This window comes from Dendrobates tinctorius, unplaced genomic scaffold (genome assembly GCF_039654945.1).
Source record: "Dendrobates tinctorius isolate UK_male_01 unplaced genomic scaffold, ASM3965494v1 ptg000107l, whole genome shotgun sequence".
Lineage (NCBI taxonomy): Eukaryota > Metazoa > Chordata > Amphibia > Anura > Dendrobatidae > Dendrobates > Dendrobates tinctorius.
The window spans coordinates 37377233-37404094 of record NW_027361775.1 but is presented as its reverse complement, the minus strand read 5'-3'; the positions used below and the strand labels follow the sequence as shown (position 1 = coordinate 37404094).

At 42.7% G+C, this 26862-nt stretch overlaps 1 protein-coding gene across 1 annotated transcript in view; it reads left to right on the top strand.

Moving 5' to 3' along the window:
• The first annotated feature begins 14220 nt into the window (after window positions 1-14220).
• LOC141100709 (uncharacterized) overlaps window positions 14221-26862 on the top strand; it is a 424196-nt gene continuing 411554 nt past the window's right edge. The window contains exon 1 of the mRNA XM_073589356.1: window positions 14221-14353. Coding sequence (XP_073445457.1) covers window positions 14299-14353 — 55 coding nt within the window. The 5' untranslated portion in view covers window positions 14221-14298. The remainder of the gene's footprint in view (window positions 14354-26862) is intronic.

Below are 26862 nucleotides of genomic sequence, written 5' to 3'. Positions count from 1 at the left end.
TGTCTATGCAATTTTAAAAGTGCCAAGTATAAGAAGGTGCAGGAATAAGTATACGTCACCACGGAGCAGACGGAAAAACAGTTAAAGGGGAGGTTTATTTACAGGGGATAATACTGGTAAGGTAAACAGTATAAGAATGAATATTATGTGAACAGGTTAAACCAACAGCAGAAAAGCATAAACGGAATTCAAACGGTATAAAAGTTATTTTCCTATGGGGGAACTTATCAGTCCTCAGGGATCTTGCTTGAAGGGATCACTCTTGTCCAACGATGGCACCGAGGCACCAGCGGTGCTTGCTGTCCTCTGTCTCTTTGGCCTTTAAAGTGGTCCAGTCAGGGTATAAGGGGTTAACACGGGAGCCAGAGGGATATGAGAATGAGGATATTCCCCTTTGCTCCAAGTCCTTCTCTCTTGCTCCGCTGCGGTGTACTTCCACCAGAATCAGGGGCTCACCGCAACCATGTACGGGGCTCAGTCTCTCTATACAGGTCGCAGCTCTGTTACCAAATGCAGCCTGTTTGCAAGGAAGCGTCTTGCCACTTAAAACAGTTTCTCTAAGGAGGTCAAAGGGAAGTGTCTAATCACAGCATACAGCCTCTCCCTGAGGAACAACTTCCCCTGTTAGATCTCTCTGCACGGATCAGTGCCGCTGCACATGCTGCTGTCTCCTCTACAGCTGTAGCCTTTGCTCTGGACACAGACTTCACACGGGGATCAGGACACAGCTCATCTGTCACTGCAGACTTCAACTGTTGGTAGTGACGGGCTACTGTCTCTGCTTCTCTGCAGGTCTGTCTGTCCATGGGGGTCAGGGAGCAGCTCTAACATCTCCACACTACACAGTCTCACGTAATCACGTTCTGCTGTCCCTAAGCGCGGTACCACGGACTTTACTCTGTGACCGGGAGCTCTGTCTCTTCTGCAGTATCTGTCAGCGTCCTCCCCTTCAGCTCCCCAGGCTGCTCTCTGGAAAAGCCTGCGCTGCTTTCCCGCTCTCTGCTCTCCTCTCCTGGCTCCCTGTGCTCAGCCCCTCCCCTATCCGATGGTTCTGAGCATGGAGTAGAGGAGGCAGCCCTTCCCCGACTGTTCCTGTACTTCACCTCCTTACACAATTACCATGCGACTCATGTAACACAAGTCTAGAATGATGGCACGAAAAAGGTGAAGAAGCCTCGACTTCAATATAGTAATAAGACGTGTTGGCTCAAGTTTGCAAAAAAGTACGAAAAGTGGACAGTAGAAGATTGGAAACAGGTGATTTGGAGCAGTGAGACAGAAGTCAGTAGATTAGGCTCTGATGGGTTAAAATGGGTCTGGAAGGGGCTAGCGGATCAAGAAATTGAAGGAACTGTCAAGTTCATTGGAGCAAGCCTGATGATATGGAGTTGTCTCACAGCGAAAGGAGTTGGATACTTGACCAGAATTGCTGGTGGCTTCAATGCTTAGCTATATGTCAGCATACTACAAGATGAGTTATGTGACAATTCTGGTCTAATACGTCCAAGAGTGGACCCTCTGGGTCATGGATCAGGAGCCCCTGGGCCGAGCACACCTGGTGAAGACCGACCCCTGTACAGGGATCGTTAGGGGCAGGACCGCAGGGGGCAGAACCGCGACAGCCGGTACCAGGAGGGACGGCTCGATGGACAGGCAGGCAGAACAAGGATAGCAGGACGGGATAGCGGAAAATACAGGGCAGGAGTCCACAGGAGGAGGATCGGAGAGGGGGAAACCGGGCAGAGACAGACAGACGGAAGTGGAGCAGGGCACAGAGCACACAGGGGAAAACAGCAGAAGGACAGGCAGGATTCACTAGAGTAGATAAGGGGCCGATGAGTGCAGGGAAGTCACAAACAATCACCAGGCGCCCTCAGAATAGAGCGGACGCCTGATATATCCAGAACCCGGAAGTACGTCCTACAGACCCGCCCCTCAGCGACGCCCCCTACTAGCAGAAGAGAGCGGGGGAACGCGCGTGCGCGGCCTAAGGCCGGCGCGGTTACCCGCAGCAGAGCGGAGACCAGAGCGGAAGTGCGCGTGGACAGGAGGGCGCAGGTGAGGGGACGCTGCAGCGGGCACCGCCGCTGAAGGGGCATCGGCGGGCACGGCCGCCGATGTCACAGTACCCCCCCCATATGTCCTCCCCTTCTGAGGTTGGTCAGAAATCTTTTCATGATAAGGGGGGCATCGACATTCTCTCGGGGCTCCCAGGACCTCTCCTCTGGACCAAAACCCTTCCAGTCGATAAGAAAAAGAGTTTTACCCTTGACCCTTTTCATGGCCAAAATGTCCTTTACTTCAAAGACATCGTCCGAACAAATTGGCGAAGGGGGGGACATGGAGGTTGGTTGGAACCGATTCAGAACTACAGGTTTAAGGAGCGAGACATGGAAGGCGTTAGGGACCCGGAGCGATGCCGGAAACCTCAATTTGTAGGCTACTTCGTTAATGCGCCCAAGTACTTCAAAAGGCCCGATGTATCGAGGACTTAACTTGTAAGCAGGGACTTTTAGGCGGATATGTTTGGTAGAAAGCCAGACTTTGTCCCCGGGATGGTATGGGGGTAGATCCCTTCGTCTCTTGTCTGCGTGTTTCTTAATTCGGATGCTGGCTACCTCGAGCGCCTCCCTGGTCTCCCTCCAAATTTGCGAAAATTCCTTGGCGAGAGTATCTGCTGCAGGAACTCCAGACGATGCAGAAAAGGGCAACGGAACCCCAGGATTTAGTCAAGTTACCATAAAGAACGGCATCTTGGACGTTGATTCGCTGGGATGATTATTATGAGCGAATTCTGCCCAAGGTAGGAGTGAGACCCAATTATCCTGATGGGCGTTAGAAAAGTGGCGTAAGTAGGTAGTCAAAATTTGATTAATCCGTTCCACTTGGCCATTGGTTTGCGGATGATACGCTGAGGAGAAGTCGAGAGACGTGCCCAGGAGCCGACAGAGAGCCCTCCAGAATCGGGAGGTAAACTGGACCCCTCGATCGGTCACGATTCGTAGAGGAAGACCATGCAGCCTGAAAACCTGGTGGATAAAGATCTCGGCCAACTTCGGAGCAGATGGCAGTCCGGACAAGGGAATGAAGTGGGCCATCTTGGAGAAGCGGTCTGCGACGACTAAGATGGTAGTACATCCAGCAGAGCGAGGCAGATCAGTCACGAAATCCATTGCGATTTGCTGCCAAGGGGCCTCTGGCACAAGCAACGGATGAAGGAGACTGGAGGGCAGAGTCCTTGGAACCTTGTTCTGAGCACAGGTCCTGCAGGAGGCTACAAAGTCCTTTGCGTCCTGGTGGAGAGAGGGCCACCAGTAATACCGGGAGAGAAGCAAAAGGGTCTTCTTAATCCCAATGTGCCCAGCAACCTTGGAGGAATGCCCCCAGCGCAGCACTTCCGGACGTTTGTTCAAAGGAACGAAGGTCTTGCCAGGCGGAAAAGTAGAGAATCTCACAGGAGCCACGGAGATAACTTTAGCCGGCTCGATAATATATGATGGATCCTCCTCCTTTTCAGGTGGCTGCAAGGACCTGGAAAGTGCATCAGCTTTGATGTTCTTACTGCCGGGCCGGAAGTGGAGCTTAAACTCAAAACGGGAAAAATACAGGGCCCACCTGGCTTGTCTGGAGTTGAGTCTCTGGGCAGATTGCAGGTAGGCCAAGTTCTTGTGGTCCGTGAAGATAGTAAAGGGATGCACTGCCCCTTCGAGCAGATATCGCCATTCCTCCAGCGCCATCTTAATGGCCAACAATTCCCGGTCCCCAATGGAGTAGTTGCACTCTGCAGGGGAAAAGGATTTGGAGAAGAACCCGCAGGGGACTAGACGTCCGGATGGAGCCTGTTGGGAAAGGACCGCCCCAGCTCCAGTGGAGGAGGCATCAACTTCCAGGATGAAGGGCCTACTGGCCACTGGGCGGTGTAGGATCGGAGCAGAGGCAAAAGAGCATTTCAGGGCAAGGAAGGCGTCCTCGGCTTCGGAAGACCAGCCGTTAGACTTCGTCCCCTTACGGGTCAGGACCGTGATGGGCTTGGTGACTGTAGAAAAGTGGGGTACAAACTGTCGGTAATAGTTAGCGAAGCCGAGGAAACGCTGGATGGCCTTTATGCCAACTGGACGAGGCCACTGGAGTACCGCGGACAGCTTCTCCGGATCCATCTTTAGGCCGGAATCCGTGATGATATATCCCAAGAAAGGTAACGCTGTTTGCTCGAAGAGGCACTTCTCAATCTTGGCGTAAAGACGATTTTCTCGAAGGCGCTGCAGGACCATGCGTACACTTCTCCGATGGGAGGATAGATCGGACGAGAAAACGAGGATATCATCCAAATACACCACCACGCAGGAATAGAGTAGGTCCCGGAATACCTTGTTTACGAATTCCTGAAACACCGCCGGAGCATTGCAGAGACCGAACGGCATGACCAAGTATTCATAATGGCCGTCCCGAGTATTAAAGGCCGTCTTCCACTCGTCCCCCGCTCGGATTCGGATTAAGTTGTAAGCTCCCCGCAGATCCAACTTCGTGAAGATCCTGGCCCCCCTCAGCCGGTCGAAGAGTTCTGGAATCAGCGGGAGCGGGTACCGGTTTTTAACAGTGATGTTGTTCAGGCCCCGGTAATCAATACAGGGTCGCAGGGACCCATCTTTCTTCCGAACGAAGAAGAAACCTGCGCCCACAGGGGACGAGGATTTCCGGATGAACCCCTTGGCCAGATTCTCCTGTATGTATTCCGTCATAGCCGTGGTCTCTGCTGGGGATAGAGGATAAGTTCTCCCTCTGGGAGGGGTGGCTCCGGGGACCAGGTCGATAGGGCAGTCATAGGAGCGATGAGGTGGTAAGGAGTCCGCCTCCTTTTTGCTGAACACATCAGCATACGCGTGATAGGGTGCGGGAAGGCCCGGAAGGTCGGCAGGCTTCGACCATGGACGGGGACGAGTGAGAGCCCGTAGGCAGTGCTCCTGGCAGGAGTGCCCCCAACGGAGAACTTCCCCAGAGCGCCAGTCAATCACCGGCTCGTGCCGTCTGAGCCAGGGTAGCCCTAGAAGAACAGCATGGGCTAGTTGTGGCAGGACATAAAAGGCTATTCTCTCGAGGTGGAGTGCTCCGATTTGAAGGTCTACTTCAACGGTAACCGTGGTGATGAGTCCGGGTAAAGGTTTACCATCGACGGAGGAAATAGCACGAGGGTTCCTCAATACATTCACCGGGATCCGGAGTTTATCAACCTCCTCCTGGCGGATGAAATTACCAGCAGCACCCGAGTCCACATACGCCTCCACAGATCCACGCTCCCGACCTGCAATTATCAAAGCTGAAAGGGTAAGGGGGAGAGAGGAATTTTGATCACCTAGGGGGTCCTCTCTTACCTGACCTAGGTGGAGGCATTTCCCGACCTCTCTGGCTTCTCCGGACAAGAACGCACAAAATGGTTGGCCCCTCCGCAGTACAGGCAGAGTCCCTTGGTCATCCTCTCCCTGCGCCGCTGCTCGGACAGTCTGACACGATCAATCTGCATGGGCTCAGGAGCGGTACTAACAGGAGATGCAGGGAAACGAGGGACAGGAGCCTGGTACAGCCTAAAGGACCTTCTCTCTCCGACCGCCTCTCGAGCGCGCTCCTGAAAGCGTAGATCAATACGAGTGGCCAGCGAAATAAGGTCCTCCAGAGTGGTGGGAGTGTCTCGCCCGGCAAGCTCATCCTTGATCTTACTGGAGAGGCCTCTCCAAAAGGCTCCCACAAGAGCCTCATTGTTCCACCCCAACTCTGAAGACAGGGTCCGAAAGCGGATGGCGTATTGCCCCACTGTAAGGGAACCCTGGCGGAGGTTAAAAAGGGCCTCCGTGGTGGATGCTAAACGACCCGGTTCATCGAATACCTTGCGAAAGGTTTCCAAGAAAGTCTGAATGCTTGACACTACGGGGTCATCCCTCTCCCACAAGGGATTCACCCAGGACAGGGCCTCACCCTCGAGATGGGACATAATGAACGCCACCTTGGCGCGGTCAGTAGGATACTGAAGGGGGGCTAGCTCAAAGTGTAGCCTGCATTGATTCAGAAAACCCCGGCATAACTTAGGGTCTCCGCTGTACCTGGGGGGTTTACCCAGACGGGGAGACGGAGCAGAGACTACGTCTCGGGGGGAAGTTGCTGCGGCTGCAGAGGATTGCAGAGCAAGCAATCGATCATCCACGGATGCCATGTAACTTAAGATGTGGGATTGAGCGTCGCGCTGCTGCGCGAGCTCCTGCTGGAGGCTGACCAGGAGGGGGGCATGCCCGGGGTCTGAGGTCTGCAGGGCGGATAGCCGGGTGTCCATAGACTTCATAAAGGACATTATCCGGGTCTGATTTTCTCGAAGGAAAAGTAATTCCTTTTGTGTAGCGGCCGCGGCACCGGCGGGATCCATGGCCTGGTGATACTGTGACAATTCTGGTCTAATACGTCCAAGAGTGGACCCTCTGGGTCGTGGATCAGGAGCCCCTGGGCCGAGCACACCTGGTGAAGACCGACCCCTGTACAGGGATCGTTAGGGGCAGGACCGCAGGGGGCAGAACCGCGACAGCCGGTACCAGGAGGGACGGCTCGATGGACAGGCAGGCAGAACAAGGATAGCAGGACGGGATAGCGGAAAATACAGGGCAGGAGTCCACAGGAGGAGGATCGGAGAGGGGGAAACCGGGCAGAGACAGACAGACGGAAGTGGAGCAGGGCACAGAGCACACAGGGGAAAACAGCAGAAGGACAGGCAGGATTCACTAGAGTAGATAAGGGGCCGATGAGTGCAGGGAAGTCACAAACAATCACCAGGCGCCCTCAGAATAGAGCGGACGCCTGATATATCCAGAACCCGGAAGTACGTCCTACAGACCCGCCCCTTAGCGACGCCCCCTACTAGCAGAAGAGAGCGGGGGAACGCGCGTGCGCGGCCTAAGGCCGGCGCGGTTACCCGCAGCAGAGCGGAGACCAGAGCGGAAGTGCGCGTGGACAGGAGGGCGCAGGTGAGGGGACGCTGCGGCGGGCACCGCCGCTGAAGGGGCATCGGCGGGCACGGCCGCCGATGTCACAAGTTACTTTGTGTACTCGAGTACTCTGGGTATGAAAAGCACGACATAGTTTTCCAGCTGGACAACGAACCGAAGCATACTTTGAGATTCGTAAAAAAATGGTTTAATGACAATGAAGTAGAGGTGCTAGATTGGCCCCCATAGTCCCCAAACCTCATCCCAATTGGACACTTGTGGGTAGGGTTGAAGAAAATACTTTATACCAACTTACAGCCGGTGCCCAAAGTGACGTCACAAGGTCAACCATTGCTGTTTCACTTCCCTATTGGATATTTTGTCTTACACGACTATAAATAGAATTTTTTTTGGCTTGTTCTGCATTGAAAATAGCTTTTTTGGCCTCTATACAAGACCTTATCTTGATCAAACTGAACTTTCAGTATGTCTATGATGTATAAGTCTTTGACGTGAGCCAGTGTGAACCGATGGTTATCAGAACACATAACAGTGCAAACAAAAGCCAGAATTTCCAGTTACCATTGTGCTCTTCCTCCCTGCCTGCCAGAGAACCCTGTCCCTTCATGCTTCATTCAAGAATGTTATGTGCCAAAATGTCTTTTGTATTCAGATAAACTCCTCTCTTAAGAATGCATCTTAGTTATGTTTAGCAATGAGCTTAAAACAACATTTCTGGAGGGTTAATTTTAGAGTCAACTGGAGTCATATGTAGTAAATTATTGGTGGCTGGAACAGCTATGCAATGATGCTATCTAATTTGCTCATATAAACTGAGCAAGATTTATCTGGACACAGAATTTCAAGGGCATTATAGTAAGGGGCATCCTACCACAATGGATATTCGCATACAGAATATTTTGTACGACCGGTAGCTGTCCTGACTCCTCCATACATAGGAGCTTGCGCTCTGTCGCCCTCTCTTGCATTCTCTTCGAGAGAAGTGGTCAGACTCCTCTGGTGGCTGCTTATCTTACTGAGACCATAAAGATTGTCAAGGGAGTGTTGGAAGGCCCCCATACTAGATTGTTAGCTGGCTCAACTGATATTATGTACGGTAGTCTAATGTGTATGAGGATCTTAAATCAGTCAAGATCTGGAACTTTTTAAATAGATTTATTGCAAAGACCTGAATATCTGAGAGGTCCTTTTCTATCCTGATCAGCAGAATTAATACTAATTTTTCTTCACATCTGGATTAAAACATTGCATAGATGAAGTAGTAAAGGAACCACCTTTGGCTCACTTTAATAATGAAGTGCTCCCTACTTTTCATTCTTTGTATTTCTGGGACACTAGGTCTGCTCCATGAGGTCTAAACCTGAACATAATGGGCCTCATTTATCAAGACTGGTAATAGTAAAACTGTCTTTGCCTATAGCAACCAATCCAAGCTCAGTTTTAATTTTATAAACAGCTGTGGTAAAATGAAAGCTGTGTTGTGACTGGTTGCTACGGGCAGCAAGGACAGGTTTTTCAGTTTGAAAAATTCTATAGATTTGCCCTCTTGTGTTCCTTTTTTACCTTAAGAAGCTACATACTAAACACCCCTCTCACATACGCTTCAGCTCTTCAGCTTTAACTCCTTTACCAAAGTGAAAAGAGAATGACTCAGAGACAAAGCGTTTGCCCCAATAGGCCATGGGAAAACCCACTTTAATCCTAGTTAAAAAGCAAGAATGCATATTAGGGGGAGACCATTTTAGATCGCAGCATCTCAACCACACGGTACGCCTATCCTTCCCATCATTGTGGTGACACCAGATAGAAGTGCAGCAATTCCATCAACAAAATGTTGGTTTTATCATCCCTGCCCAACTATTCAACTAAGTCTATTTAACAAAAAACAACCTTGATCCTATATCCATTTCAAGAAAAAGATGTTACACTGGTAGGATACACATGGAATGAAACTGAAAGGGAGAAGATACAGATTAGATATTAGAAAAAACTTTTTGACAGTGAGGGTGATCAATAAGTTGAACAGGCTGCCACGAGAGTTGGTGAGTTCTCCTTCAACAGAAGTCTTCAACCAGAGGCTGGACAGACATCTGTTTGAGATGGTTTAGTTAACCCTGCTTTGAGCAGGTGGTTGGACACGATGACCCTTAATAATAATAATAATAATAAATTTTATTTTTATAGCGCCGACATATTCCGCAGCACTTTACATTTCAGAGGGGATTTGTACAGACAATAGACATTACAGCATAACAATAATCACATACAGTAGATTATAACAAATACCAAGAGGAGTGAGGGCCCTGCTCGCAAGCTTACAGTCTATGAGGAAAGAGGTAGACACGAAAGGTGGGTGGTAACAGTTGCCCTGATTGTATGGACCAGCCATAATGTTAAGTGTGTAACAGTACAGACACAGAGGGCTAATGGATGCATAAAGCATGTGGGAACATGATGCTGGGAACCACCTTTGACCACCTCCATATGACCCTTGAGGTCCCTTCCAACTCTAACATTCTCTGATTCTATGATTCCATGAAATCCTGCAGAAAAAGTCTAGCATGATATCCGAAAAGTGCCCCCCTGTACAGTCTGGTACATTTATATTCAGTTCACTAAGCGAACCTGTGACAGCACACACTGCTCACTGGCCACCCTACCTTACTGCATATGACTTTTTTGAACTGTAGCAACTGCACACTTGTCAAGCAATTGTCTTCATCATGATTGACAACATTGTGCAGTGCTAGAGTTTAGTTTCAATCCTATATTATCTTCCCTTATTTAGTCCTCTGAAGCCCACCTTCTGAAACCAAAAGACTATGATACTGTCGCCTGGTAAGCAGAATCGTCTTTTTGGCTTCCTATCAACATCCACAATTACACTATACATTTAAGCTCAATTGGGACATACAACACTTCTGTACACAAATTGGTTTTAGTTCCCAGAGACACCAGGAACTTGGTTACCATAATTACCTGCTAAAACCGATCACTGCTTCCTGGCAAACAAACCCAATCCTGGATAAGTGCATAGTCCATGTCATTCACCCAGCAACTTCTGTATTACAGTACTAATCTGAAGCTTCGATAGTGATTACATACGCTATGAGTGTCCCAGTGAAGAACATTTTAGATGCATATATTTGCTTATTTATTTCATAGGGCATACATGGACAAAACTCTTTTTTTAATTTAGCCTGATTATGAAATGTAACATGAAACATAATACCTTGTCACACAACACCTGCACCTCCTGACAACTTAGCCCTGAGTCTACCTTCTTAGATGACGCCATCGCTCACGTACTCAAAACACCAATATAAAGTCCATTAACTATACGACTGAAAACAGGCAAATTTCATAACTGACAGTGCATATCTTTGCTAATTGTACTATAAATTACCCCATGTTTGGACAATTGTTTAGATAATCACTATTGGGCTCTCTCATATGAACGTATATAACGGATGAGTGCTATTTGATGTTTTATTAGAAAGCACTCAGACCAATGTTTTTCTATGGGGCAGTGTTGATTAGCGTATTTTGCTCTGATTCAGCATGAGAAAAAAATCACAGCTTGCGGCGAGAAATCTTGTTCTCCATCTTTGCCTCATCTGTACTACAGTTCTCTCATTTGAAAGGAGGAATGTCTGAAATTGTGGAATCCACAGACCCTGACGCCGCTATGACAGTTGGGGATGTTTGAGAAAACTTCCTTGTGATACCAGTTACATGGTCTCCATAGGCGAACATTTTTTTCTTTGTATACTGCAAAACTTTAACATTGCAGGATATAGAAAAAGTGATCAAATTGCAGGTCCAAGTACATTAAGGGAAATTAAAAATAAAATGTTTTTAAAACTCTAAAAAATAAAAGTTTTGAATGTTATTGAATAACCCTTTTTAACATTACACAATCCATGAAAATCTAAACTGAATTACGGTAACATATAACATAAACACTACAAAAAGAAAAAATATCTAAGCAACAAATTGTGGGTTACTCCACATCTCAAAAAAAAAATCTATGAAAATGTGTTGAAAATACTGCATATACCTCAAAATACTATCACAAAAAATAAGCTCTCACACAGCTCCATCGATGGAAAAATAAAGTTGTTCCTCTGGAGAGAAGAGAAGAAAATACAAAAGGAGCAGAAAAATTAGCCTTAGCACATATTACCGCATGGTCTGTGAACAAATAACTCAAGGAATATGCCCTGATGAATAGGTAAGAGAAAGAATCTGCATACAATAATCCATAAAGTAGATTGCTCTGTGTCTTACACATCTTCTTATAAAACTATTTTTTTCTACTTTTATTTGTGTGAAAAGGGCAGCGTTACAAATGGGTTTATCAGAGGAACAAGGAGAATGCCGGTTTCCCACAGAGCATTAAATGGCTTATTTCAGGACATTTTCTCAGCTTTTTTTCGCTTGACAATTTTTGAGGTTAAGTTGTTGGTTGTCAGTCTGTATTTAAATATGAAAACTCACAGAATTTTAGCTTGTCACATATTTTGAGAGTGTGGCCTATATCCAATATATTGCAAGTCAATGGGGTTTTACAAAACTCTACTCAGTCTGTGGCATTTCTCGCATGCTTAAACTGGATATGATATCTCAAATTGTTATCTTTGATTCTGACCAATGTTACTATAGTGTGTACAAACATGCACCTCTAGAGAAGTCCAAATGTAGCAGGATGATGACAGCTGACATTGGACATTAGTTAAAAGCCTCTATAAAAGAAAAGAACAAAAGAACCCTATCTCATTAGTACCACTTAGGAGAGCGAGCCACCCTATAAGCCAATGTCCAATCCTTTAACGAACCCTGCAAAGATGATGGGACAGCTAGTTCTCCTGGGTCGTACTTGTGATGTAGTTTCTTTGGTTCTAAGAGAGCTAATTAGGATCATTTTTCCCACCTAGTAGTGCTTTAAAGACGCCATACTAAGCTGGTCTCTTGAAGGCGAACCAGTACATTTGATGCCTCCTAGAACAGACAGCTCCCACTGTTTCTCCAGACTGTCAGTCATTTTTTGCTGGCTTTCTTCTATGATCATATCAAATAAAGATTAAACATCATAAAACATTTTTATTTTCTTGTTATTCTCTGCTATCTCTGTCTGTGGTTATAAGTGTCTAAAGTAGCATTATCTACAAGATTTCTGATCTATTTAGCGCATTTGTCGCTTAGTTGAAAGCTGTCCATGGCTAGCAGTAAAGGACCGCAAGAAGACAAAAACCTCAAGTATAAATCATGAGAACAGCAATATTTGGCCTTGGGTGTAGAAAAGGATTTGCAGAAGGATACATTGAGTTGTCATAGGGAAAATATATATACAAAAAATACACAAATGTCCTTCATTGAAACCAATAATTCAAAAACTTAACATCTGCAAAAACTTAACATCAATGACTGGAAACACCAATTAATAGGCAAAAATAAAAAAAAAGTCTGTGTAGAATTATTCTTATTTATATTTATTACATGACTAATATTTTCACTTTCAAATGCAATAATAAATGTCAAGCGGTTATTGTACAGTCACAAGTCATATCTTCCTGACTCTGATGAAGATACTGTGGCAGGCGTCAATGCCTAGACCTGCTTGGATAGTCAACCATGATAAGGCATTCACATAATGTACTGTTTGCTAGGAGACCTAACTGGTGGAATCATCCTTTATAGAGTTCTTATTGTTGACAGCAGCTTGTATTGGTTTCTTCTGATTTGTTTTCCACATTCTGCCATTGCACTTATGTAAGACTGATTTCTTACTTGGTTTCTTTGTATAGGTAATTCAAATTGAATTGACACCTGATGCAGGAAATATCAGTTTGCAAAGTTTTTTCTTTTTCATTTTTCCTTTTGATTACAGGACTTGCGGACCAAACACACCATGATTTCCATGGGTCCTGTAAATGAACACATGGGGAAAAGGGTGTAAAAAAAAACTAAGAAAAACACTTGTGTGAATCTAACCATAATTTTTGTTCTATGAAAATTTTCCTTTTCCTATAAACATATTTAAGGCAAGAACCCAATGGAAAATTAAATTGTAAGTAGAGATGAGCGAACCCGAACTGGGGTTCGTACCTAGGTGTCTGGTGTTGAATTCCGATCACAGACTTCTCCCAGAAGTCCATTTTAGTGTTCGGACTTTCAGATGGAGAGAAAGAGCTTTTACAGCACCAAAGTTCGGCATCCCCATTGACTTCTATGGAGTTTGGGTTCAAGTTCAGGAAGAGTTATGGTACATGAACCGAATTTTGGATTAAGGTTTGATCGAACCCGATGAATCAGAACATCCACGGGCCCGCTCATCCCTAATTGTAAGCTCTTTAGAACTGGAAAAATGTTTTTCCATAGTAAAAAAAAAGATATTTATTTGCTATACATTAATGTTCAGGTGTATATTTGTGTGGGTGGAGAGATGAGCTTATTTGTATATATACATTCTACTTGAACTATTTTCTAAGACTATGTGCACACGCTGCAGTTTTTGCTGTGGTTCTGCTGTGGTTTTGGCCCTGCGGAACCGCAGCAGTTCCGCAGACATGGTACAGTACCATGTAACCCTATGGGTTTTCAAAACCGCTGTGCTCACAATGTGGTTTTCTCTGCGCGGTTTTGCTGCGTTTTTTTTCCGCAACATGTCAATTGTTTCTGCGGATTCCGCTGCGGTTTCACACCTTTAACATAGTAGAGGTGTGAAACCGCAGGCCAAACCGCAGCAAAACCGCAGGTTACTTTACCTGCGGTTCCGCGGGAAAAAACCCGCAGGTGAATCTGCAGCGTGTGCACATTTCACATCTGAGTCCTTTAAATGTCTCCATGAAGACTTATGTTAGACCAAGCCATTAATACGCTCTTGTCCTCCATATTAATCTATGGTTTATCTTGCTTTTTAAAGTCTATTATGATTTCTATCTTTGCATACCCAAAGATAAGAGATTTTACAGGGTGCTGTCCTATATTTTATTGTTAGTTGTATATTTATGTATTTCTGTGAATTCTCTTCTATTTTAACATTGTCCTGTATCATTAAACTAATCCAACAAAACAGGATAGGCGAGTAATCTTTGTGCTAGCCAGCAGTGAAGGTGTTAATGATTGAAAAAAAATGCCAAAGAGGAGATAGAAAACTGGGAAGTTCTAGGTGTGGATGTACAATAAATAAGAGTTCCTGCTCCCCTCCCCATATAGAAGGCAGTGTGGTGAGGACAGTCACATACACCTGTCCTTCTGATCGGACAAACATTTCATCACCATGTTCTGACAGTAACAGAAGATCAAGGCAAAAATGGGCAAGCTAGTTACCTGGATTTATTTGATCTGCTGTGTCATATATCTAGGTGGTAAGTGTTTGCATTATTTATATTATCCACGGGCTAGATTTATTTGTTTGGGATGGTTCATAAAGTGGATTTGTTTAGTCCATTGTCAGGATACTTGAGATAAGATTAGGAGCTAATCTGACAATTTTAGCTTTCTTTGCATGGATTATGTTGCTTTAATATGTAGCTTTCCATATTTACTTCCTGCGAACCCTTGTATGTGTGAACTGAACCCAGACAGTATCACGTCTTCAGTGGCCTCATAGCAGTTCTCGCTATCTAATCTTATTCATCATAAATGATACCTAGAGGTGTAGCGGATGCAGGCTACCTGACAGCAATAAGAGATAGGTAGTGTCTTCCAGGCTATGGAAATAGAAGGATAATGTTTTACATGATTATCTGTGTGATAAAGTTGCAGATATAAATTTTAATCCTGTGATTCATCTTCATTTGATTTTTTTTTATTGGCAATTACTAAAGAGCCATTGTTTGTCAAGCCGCTAAAAATCACTACTAGTTTTATCTGCTATAGGGAAACGTGTAAAGCAAACCATATGGCCACCATTACAACTTTCACATGGATGTCAGCCAGAATGCAGAATGGCACTTGTGCCTTGTTAGACAGACATCCATCCAGCAATGCAATCCTGCTGTAAAGAAATCTGTTCAATTAACGAAATCAAGAAATGAGAATCTTGTCCTGATCATCATCACTAGATGAAGAAGATGTAGCTGAATTGTATGCTCTCAGACAAATCTGGCCACACTCAAGTTAATTTATTTCTTCATTTCCTTCAGCAAGGTTCTATAAAAATATTTATCCTTGCTATATATAAACATATACGGTATACAGTATATATACAGTATATATATATATATATACCTTCTCAACAGACATACTGGTTGCAGATGTGAACTTGTCCAAATGCAGTAAATGTCGTGCTTTGATTGAAGTCAAATCATTTCAAATTGTCATGTATAAATTTAGGACCGGAATAATTAAGACCAGTATTATACATGCTAGTCTTAGTGAATAGAAACACTAATGGATTAAGGGGCGAAACTCATTTAACGAATTTGATGGAGCTGGCCAGGACTGACACAAGAACATCAAATGTTGCAAAATTTGGGTGCAATTAAAGTTGTTCAAAAGTGTTACCACACTTGAACATGTTTGCACCAGAAAACTGGAGAAAGCACCTTCATTGAACCAAGGTATATTTCAGCTCAAACAAGTCGGTTAAAAAATTCAAAACATTTTTATTGAAAAAATATTTTTCATAAAAACAATGATCACACGGTGTAAAAAAAATCACAACCCCCATGTGGGAATAGTAGTGTGGGAAGACACGTTTCGATCAAGAGTTCTTAGTCTTTGCAATTTTGAATTTTTTAACGGACTTGTTTGAACTGGATTATACCTTGGATCATTGCTTTTCCTGTTGCACTACAGTTTCCGTGCTCGGAGTCCAGTAACAACTGATGGGCGAGCTGACTTTTTGTTTTTCTAAAACACCTTCATGAATTGGACCCATAGTACTTAAAAGGGTTGTCTATTTCTATAACTCCTTTTTTAGATTTTAGGTAACTTGGTTATAAAATAGGCATTAGAAGTCTGATCATTTTTCCCATCCGCATAGTCTAGAGCTCATTGGTATCAGTTGGTATTTGTTCATTTTTGTGGATGCTGATTGTCATGAAGAACAGACATTCACTTGATATCACTATGGGATCTAGCTAATTGATTAGAGAAAGTTCTTATCTGGAAAACCCTAAGATAATGGTTCTATGCAAAAGATTTACTAAGAGATTTGTTCTAATAAGGCAAAACCTATAGATAATATAACAATGGCCTGTTTCTAGTCGAATCCCACAGACAGTCCTGTATATCACCTAGATGACATGTAACGTTAATTGTAATGTAGTTTGTAGAATCGCTCATGCCATGTGACATTTCTTACAAATCATTGCTAACTGTATATAATAAACCCTTTATTTCATTGAACACACATATTCTATTCTAGCTTTACTCTAATCCCTTCTTTAAGAAATGTCATCACTTCTGTCTTTTTGCTGTGTGACTGTACATTCCCTCCTAACAGTTGTTTAGATAGTGAATTATTGTATTTAGCTAACGGGCCAGCTTTTCTTGCTTTTGCACCACCTTAGCCCGGGGCAACTCACTAAAATATGGGAAGTGCGATGTCTGAACAAATAGGAAGATAATGGGGAAAGCACATGATATTGTGTGTGCAAACTGTATAGGTGGCTTATCAATATTATTCTTTACATCCTTTATTGTTTGACAGTCTAGTCGAACGAGTAGTAGCTATGATTACTTAATGTGGTGTATCAATATAAATCCTCATACCATAGTGCCAATTTTAACTGTTGTCTATTATATAGTCTTTTCTGTTAACCCGTACTTACATGTGTACATCTAGCTTTTCTTCAGTATCATCTATGTGTTCCTCATATTATAATGTCAAATCTCAGGCTCCGTGAACAGTTACAGACTTCGTTATATTGTGCTATTACATTCACAAGCAACTTACCTGCTTACTGCTAGACCAGATCTCTCATTGAGTCGCCATCTATACATGTGGAAATAGGCAGATCCATGCAGAACAGTCCCTGAGATCTTACCTCATGGCTACAATAAAACTGTCAGTAGAGTAGTAGATTTTAGCAGCCCACATGCATATGCAGAATTATTTTCAATTTATGCACCTCACTCTCATTATTTTGTACGATTTCTTGCTTGTCCATGTGGCAGTGTTTGACCCCTTCATTTGCCATATGTTCCTGGACAGCACCCAGTGCATGTGCCAGATGTAGCTTGATTCACTACACCGATGGGCGTCTTTTTGGCATCAGCATGGTAAGCGTACATCAGTATACCTTATTTTAACTGTATAATGTGCAGTTATTATTATTATACATTTTTATAGCGCCATTTATTCCATGGCACTTTTCATGTGGAAGGGGCAAATATAGACATGTACAATAAACATGCGCAAGACAAGAGACACACAAGTACAGAAGGAGAGAGAACCCTGGCCACGAGGGCTCACAACAAATGTATACAGAATAATATCATTTAAGAAAAAAAAAGGTCATTGAATGCACACATAGTGGTATACATTACAACCTTTGGGAAAATGTCACCTTTGGTGGAAGGCTTAAATGATGCGAGCAGAACCTTTGTCCGTTTTCACCAATAAAACATCCTTCACCAGAAACATTTCACTTGCTGATATTTAGCTATCCTTCAGAGACAGTAGAGTGAGGCCATGTTCCCACTTCGCTTTTTTCCACTGAATTATTTGGGGAGGGAAAATCTGTTGCTTTTAACAAATCAAGAAGTTAATGTGATTTCATGAAAACTCGCCCACCGTGCATTTGAAAACTCTGTGGAGTTGTGCGTTTTTGGTGTGTTTTTCTCCTAAAGACTCCTCCGGGAAGACTAAAAATGCATATGAAAAGCACATTGTCTTTTTAAGTGCAGAGCAGATTGTTATTGCGTATTAGGCTATGTTCATACGTTGCGTTTTTGTGGCTTTTTCATGCAGCGTTTAAGCTGCTTACAAAATGCAGGCTTTTTTAGTTTTTGCTGTGTTTTTGCTGTTTTTCTTGCTGCGATTTCATCAGGGTACATTTGTCTCTTGTGCACGCTGATAAAGTTTAGTGCATTAAAAAATAATCTGATGCAACTTCATCAGGTTTTGGCACCAAAACGCTGCAAAACCAGATACCTGTGTTTTTTGCAGCATTTTTGCACTACCGATTGCTTTCAATGTGTGAAAAAAGCCAGAAAAACGCTGAAAAAATGCAAAGGGCATGTGCTCACAATCTGGAGGTGCTGCAAGTTTGATACTGCGTACTTGTACAGCATCCAACCCATAGCATCCAGATGTTAGGACATAATGGATGGGATTTCAAGAAATCCCATGTCCACTATGCGTCCACGGACGCCTGTGAATCACCCACAGACACTGACATGTGGCGCATCTTTCCAGACCGCAGCATGTCAATATCATTTTACCAATAGAATATATTAAGCACGCTAAATCCGGTAAGTCCGCACGGTTCATTGAACACTTGCGGATTTACCTGCGTTCAATAGACGGCAGCGCTTTGGACGCAGCGAACATGTTCTGCGTGTTTCGGATTGTGTGCACCCAGCCTGAAAGAAGTGACATGCTGCATTTTCCAACAATGCAGCTCTTTGACAAAACATTTCATTTTTGAAATCCCATAGACTTTGGCGCTGCTGTGAAACGCAGCTGAAAATTTGCATAAAAACAGCTGCAAAAAAAACCGCTGCAAAAGCGCAATGTGTGAACATAGCCTTTTAATGAAACCTGCAGAAAACATGCAGAAAAACCACAGGATAAAACGCAGCGTTTATCAAAATCAAAATTGGAACATAGACTTGGACAGTAGTAAAGATTATAGCTCCTAGGTCACTATGGGCTACACTGGCCATTTATTTTACATTCCAATTCTCATATATATGGTAATATTGACCTTTACAAAATGCCTTTAGGCTACGGGCCCACGATCAGAAAAAGCAGAGTCCAAACTGCTGCGTTCTACATTACTAGCACAGTGGATGAGATTTATAGATACCCCATGCCCACTGTGCTTCTATTTAATACTGCACTAACTCACCCGTGGTGTGGGTTTACAAGCTGCAGCATGTCAATTTCTGTAGCGGACACGCTATTAACCAATAGAATGTCAATGCAAGAGGTAAATACTAACAAGTGCAGATATTAGAACGCACCGAAAATACGTTGCGTTCAAAACACTGCTATTCCTGATCGTGGTCACGTAGCCTTATAAAACACAAATTAACTATGTACAGTATAAAAGGTTTATTGCTTCATGCAAATTTAATAGTGAATCCGGCTTCCTCTTAACAAGTTATCCATAAAAAATATTCCAAAAGGTCTCTTCATTGGCCCTGAAACAGACTGTTAAATCAGGGGCCCTGCCCTCATATGCCTAATGTCCTATGGTAGAGTACTTTCACTATATTATTTCTGAGAAAGTATTACTATCGCAGGATATAGGTAATAGAAACTAGAGATCTGACTAAAGTCCCTCATGCACATTAGACTAAGGCTGCTGATATTGACGGGTTTGGCAGACTCTCTAAATTGTATACAGACACTGATCAACTGTTGTTGGGATACATGTCTGATATAGAATTGCCAATCACTTTGTTCTCTCAGAAATAAGCCACTGGCAGAGATGTCTGTCAGCGGCTTTCTTATAGAAAACAGCTCAGCTAATTGATCGCTGTCAGCAATCTCATGTGTATAGCTGTCTTAAATGGGTTACCCGGTCTAAATTGAGACAGGCGAGTACAGCCAATGGACGGCCTCATCACTAGATGAGGAGCGACTTCACTCAATACAGGTGTATGGAGCGAGGCTGTGCCCACTAGACGGGCCCTGGCCAGGAGTATGTATAATGCTCAGAAACCAGCGAATCCCTGCAGCGCACAGTGCATGCATTGGGGAGATTCATAAGTCTGCAGTCACTCAGAGTGACTGCAAAATGATCAATTTGGACCGGACAACCCCTTTAAGACCCTGTTCACATTAACGTCATGGCTTTCATTACAAAAACCTGTCATATACCAGATTAAGCTTTAAATAAAAACAAATGAATTTTGATTGTCAGTGCTCAATTTATTGGACTAGGTTTATTGTCTAAGTTCTATTTGGAGTTTCAATTTTTTGATGGCAAATATAGTGATGTGGATTGCATGGTTCTCTCTATCTATGGTATAGGGAGACTCCATGGAAACCCTGACCGCATTAATGCTAGTGTGGATGTAATCTAACATATATCCGTTACATCTATAGGTTTAAAATGTCATCAATATGATGTGAATCTTAATTTCCTTTTTTTTGTAACCCTCTATTATTACAAGATATTAGGATATAGTGCAATATTATGGAATTTACGATACTCCATGGTGAAAATTTGTTTTTTTGTTCTTGCTCATTCTTCGAATATTTGAAAATTACATGCATACCTAATATACGGTGTGTGCTGTCACATGTCCATGTGTAAGGCTCTGCTCACTTCAGGGAAATGTCCTGTATGTACCTATTATAATACCCAATTTATGCTGTGCATTATATAGAGACTCTTTTAAGAATGACTCTGTACTGAAAAGCACAGTTATCAATAGTAACAGAATAACAGAAAAAGTATGGGAGGCTAACAAATATTTCTGGAATGTACGCCCAGAGGACACACTCATTATATGTCTCGTCAGTAATTTCCTATAGTTACATTCAGTTATGTAGCTGAAATGCCCCAAAAACAAATTCATCAATTTTAGCCACAAGAAGTTGTATGACTATTGCCTACAACTAGGAACCAGAACGAAAAGTGTTCTATAGACAGTTAGCTGGAGAGAGTTAGCATACAGTATGTTAAAATGGTATTCCCCCATCTCAAAGATGCTATCCCAATATGAAGTAGGTGTAATAATCTAATCTATTATTTCTAACACTATTTTTCAGTGATTCCTTTGTATCCCCATTCATACTGCACCCACACACACAAATGATACACCATTTGAAAGGTAAACTTGCCCCTTCAGCAAGAAAATAGCCAAACAAACCACACATCCACGATTTGATCACAAAATACAGTTGAAACATTAATTTTCATAAACCTGCAGTAAGGAAAAATTACAGATGGCACCACACTACCCCAAAGCACACTACCACAAAGCTGCTTACAGACATCACAAACAAATCCAAACATTTGCCTTGGGGTCTTTCCAGCTTGCTCAAGTGCTTGCCCAGCCTATTTCAGGCACATTGGAGGATTGCACACTTCACTGCAAGAGAGTCACATATGCAAACACATTTGTATACATGCAGTGCTTTTTCGCTGATTACTTCGCCCCACACACACAAATGATACACCATTTGAAAGGTAAACTTGTTCCCTTCAGCAAGAAAAGATCCAAACAAACCACACATTCACGATTGTATCACTAAATACAGTTTAAACATTAATTTTCATAAACCTGCAGAAAGACACAATAACCTACAGGTGGCAGCACCTCAACAGGAAGACATTTTTTGGCCTCTACTTATCAAACCAATTTATTGTATTACCAATCTACATATATAAATACCTGTCTGTATTCTTCATCTCATGAAATACATTTACATTTGACCAGCTTGCTTTTTCTGAAATTGCCTGCGCCCCTGACTACCAATGTGCAAAAATTTAGCATGGGCCAAGCTAGTAATAATAATATTAGCAAATACTTCCAATTAAAAATGTAGGATAGTTCTTCTGATTCGCTGTCGATTACGCCATGTGCAGGGCATTGAAGTAGCTTAGGTATCCATGGTTATGACCACTAACAACTAACTAACTATCACTATATAAGTGGTCATACCTATAGATACCTCAGCTATTGCAATGCCCTGCACTTTGGGTAAGCGACATAGCTAATGAGTAGAACTATTATACATTTCTAATTGGAGGAATGTTCTATTATTATTATTATTACTACAACTACATACTGGGATAGGTTCTTGGATAAAGGAAAACCCCTTAAAATCCACCAAATTATTCCAATGTGAAACTGATAAGAAAATAGATTAATAATTATTATACGAAAACAGAACCTAAACATTTCCTGCCAAAGTGACAATAAAAAGATAATATAATTTTACTGCAGTGATTAAAGTTCATAAACATAATGGTTTATTGCTGGCTTTTGTGATTTTAAATAAGGTCTAAAACCCATTAGGTCACATGGAATAAGAAGCATGAATACTTAAAACCAGAATACTTAAAACCAGTATTACCTGAAGGACACTAATTCATATGAAAGTTAAACAGAAACAGTGGCCATTCAATGTCATTCGAGTAATGTCTTCTCTAAGAAAATAGGATAAAGTTTAGGTTTAACTAGGCTACAAAAAGAACATTTCTGCTGAGGAAAAAAGTAGGATAAATCAAAATCCATCTGTGGCAACATATCTATAGTTTTCTTCAAATTTCAATTGATCCCATACCCCAAAGGTATGAACTGGGATATAAACTGGTGTGCATGCAGAGTGTAGCGCATGTTCACACTGGCCACTGAATGGAAGCAACGACAGAAACATAATGACTAAATACTCTGCAGTAAATAAATACTGTATATACTCGAGTATAAGCCGACTCAAGTATAAGCCGAGTCACCAAATCTTGTCACTAAATACTGGGTAAACTTATTGACTCAAGTATAAGCCGGGTATACATTGTCCCCTCATCCCTATCCTGGCATGCATGGCTCCCCCATCGCTGTCTTTGTATGCATAGCTCCCCATCGCTTTCCTTGTATGCATGGCTCCCCCTCCTATCCTTGTATGCATGGCTCCTTATCCCCTATCCTTGTATGCTTGGTCCCTATTAAAAGAAAAACAAACATCCTACTTATCTTCCTGTGAGCCCCCACAGCATCTCGCTCTGGCGCCGGCAACTTCTGCAGCCAAGCGATCATGTGGCCCCTCTCATTAAGGTAATGAATATTCACTTCATACCTATGGGAGTGGAGAGGCGTGCATATTCATTACCTTAATGAGCAGGGCCATGTGATGGCTCAGCCGGAAATGCTGCTGGCGCCGGAACAAACGAGATGCAGCGAGGGCGTGCAGGAAGGTGAGTAGGATGTGTGCCACTGTGCTGGAAGTCGGCAGCTGCGGCTGTAACTGTGAGCCCTGTAAGAGAAATGAATATTAATTTCTCTTTAGAAGCGGCACACGCTTCTGCCTCTGTGACCCATTGCTCCACCGCTCCCCCTTCCCCACCAGCTTTCTAGGACAATTGACTCGTGTATAAGCTGAGGGGGGCGTTTTCAGCACAAAAAATATGTGCTGAATAACGCGGCTTATACACAAGTATATACAGTAAATAGCATAGTGCATGAAAATAATATATGGTATTCAGTTAACTTGTTTTTTTATAAAAAAAAAATTAGAAAGCCTTCCCACCTCTTCTCGGCGACCATAATTGGGACAGTCCTAACTCTACAATACTACATACTTTCTGGTTTAGCATGATGTCCACTCATTCAAGCAGTAGGAAAAAAGTACTATTTAACTACACCAGTACAAAAAAGGGTTTCAAAACAATATTTTCTGCATTAGTTTGTTCTGTATTTAACCTTTGTAATTTAAAAAAAAAGTTAATAAATTATATTAATAATAATAATAAAAATTATTATTATTTTATAGCTCAGTTTATATTCATATACAGAAACTTGAAATGCAATTCCATTTACAGCTCACAGGCCATAATATAGTAATAAAGTCATGAACAAAAAAAGTGTTGTCTGACAAACCAACCCTTTTTATGCAAATGAAAGCAACGCACTCTTAGGTCTAATTTAAACTTTAGAATTTTTCACCTATGCAAAAAAATGCTACTAAAGTCTTCATTGTTTTGCATCCACGATCCATGATGTCATTGTTTTTCATGTATAGGTAAATAATAAATTACAAAGCTTCTCTTATCCTTTGCAAAGTTAAAGCACCACTCCAATGTTTTTTGTTTTTTTCCACAGCTCTGGAGTGGTGCTTCTACTATAAAAATCTCTGCCCCTGGTTCTGATACTCACCCTCTGGTCTTCGTCTTTTTTCGGTGCTATACTCGTATACCCGTGGCGCCACCTTGTGACACAAATTCTGACTGTCCAGAAGTCAGACGATATGTCTTAAGCACTCAATGCAAGTCTATGAAAGCCAGTACGAGGCTCTCATAGACTTGTATTGAGTTGTGATCTCCGGCTCACTCCATGAAACACTGGAGCAAGCAGGCAGGTCACAAACTGTCAGAGACCGACTGGACCGATAGAAGGGGAAGATGGTGGCAAATAAGTATGAGAGCAGGGCCAGGGACCTTAGTCACAGACAGTGTATGGATGGCACATGTTTGACACATGGATGCCATCTGTGTGCAATCCGTTATTTTCATGGACCCATAGACTTGTATTAGCAATTTTTATCAGTGCTTTTGTAAGAAGACGGATGTTTTTGTGATTTTTCTCAAAGACACTTGGTTTTTGAAAAATCATAGGCATGTGAACAGCAGCATAGACTATAAAGGGTATGTATTTTATCTGTGAAAAATACGGAACGAACATGTACGAATCGGGAATGCACGGTTATCAGATAAAATGTATAAAACACTTTCATTTATTATTTTGTTTTTGAAGCATTTTACTTGCTTGAAAATTTTTTGACGTTTTTGAAATCTTGGAAAAGCCCAATAGGCATGCAGAAGGACAGATAGAGGCAACTTTTTTCTTTTAGCTTTAGAGTTCTTTTTGTGTATATTTTCATTTTATATTATACAAGCTGCATGTGTAATAATGATGATGCTATACTACTTAACAATGAAATTGCAACACCAAGGAGGAGGAGTCAAGTAAATCACAGGATGGAAAGAATCTCAATTTTATGCAAATGGTGAAAAAATGGAAGCAAAATTTTCATCATATCTCAATTTATTCTGCAATGAGTATGAGGACAAAGTGCAGAAATCCCTGCACTTACATGCCATGGCAGCCATCAAAAAGGTTATTAATGGTTGCTCTACCATTCTGAATGCACATGTTCACTCAAATTATCAAAATTATCAAGATTCACTGCTGGCAGCTACCTATGCAAATGACAAGGAATGATACCCCAGATATGCTCGATGGGAGACAAATCCGTAGACACTGCATGCCATGGAAGGACGTTTAGTTCACACAGGCTGCTCACAGCAGCATGAGCAACATGCGATCCTGCATTGTCATTCTTGGGACACATTGGAGGCTTGGCCACATTATTATTTACACAACCATGTAATAGCGAGCTGTTAGTGTGCCTGGAATGAAAACTAGAGGGGTCTGTCCACCATACATTGTGCCACCCCACACCATAATGCCGGCAGTAGGACTTGTGGAACTTTCGCTCCTAGGGGCCTCAGCATGGCTTTGCCCACATAACCTTCAGATCAATCACTGGCTAGCGTAGCATCTAAAACAAAAGCAAAGCTCTTTCCTGAAGATGATAGATTCAAGCATCCACTATCACCTTGCTGTGCACCATGGTAGCCTTTGAGAGTGGTGGCGCGAGGGCAATGGTACACCTGTAGCTGGATGTGTGACTCATAGCGCAATTTGGTGTAAATGCCTTCTGATGGTTTAAGTAGACACTGTTTGTTGCAGCAGACTTGGTATGTGACAACTAATTCAACTTGCAGTACATAGTGGATCAATCAGTGAAACCAGTGGCATGGCCATTTCTTCAAAGTGTTCCAGAGCCATTTTTCAACAGGAAGCCAGGACACATTTTGCTGATGCTACTGGGAGCAGTCTGCAAGGCCTAAGCATGCTAGGATGGTCTACAGTGTCTCCAAATTTGTTTCCCATTGAGAACATTTTGAACGTAATTAATAGGCAACTGCAAAGGGGGCTGCCAGCAGCGGATTTTGATGATTTCCATGCTTAAGTACACAGAGCGGTCACAGACTTCTGCTGATGTCACATCAGCAGAGCGGCAGTTTCTTTTCCTGTTGACAGAGCAGGACTACTGGTGTCATATTGATTGACAGAAGGCTCTCCGCTGCATAACTGGAGGAAGCCAGCTGTCAATAAGCACAATGTCAGTAGACCTGTACTGTCAACAGGAAGAGAAACTACTGCTATCTTTATACGGAGCAGGAGCAGTTAATGACCATCGCCGGGTATAACAGGCAGGTAGTTGTCTCTGTTAGCAACTAAATGCCTGTTACTCCTAAGGCACATTTTTTTTTTTAAGTCTCAGCTAGTCCTTTTAATAATCTCACTGATAGCATGACAAGATGTGTAATAACATGTATTCTGCATGTGGTGCTCATACTCAAAATTGAGATTTTTTCAACATTTTGTTTCTATTTTTTCATAATTTGCATACCAATAACTTGTCTATTTCCTGTGATCTCCATAATTCAATGACTTTTCCTTCTTGGTGCTGCATCTTCAGTGTTGAGGAGTGAATTTGATTGACACCATGTATCAAACATAGTTCTGCTTCTTCATCAAACACATCATTTTTCTAGCAACAATTAGCAATGGAGTAATTAATTCAGCTTTTTATGTTACTCATTTCTGTTCAAACAGTAGATGGTATCGTTTTACAAGAGATTTGATTTTTGTAATGGGTGTCCTAAAGCTGTCACCTGGAGATTCAATAGTGACATATGTTGGCTGAAAGACCTATTGACAAGATCACTGGAGAAAAAAAGTTCCACAAAATGCAGCTGATCTGTTGGGGTGCTAGTTGCTGTATTTCCACTGATATGCTATTGATGATCTATCCTGTAATCCAACACCTACTGTATGCCTCGACAACTCCTTTAAGATCTTACTGTGTTTTGAGCTATAAGATGTGTGTGGAAAAACACTACAACCCTTCTACAGAATAGGGTTACATAGAAATGTATGAGCATGAAGTGTTTGAGAA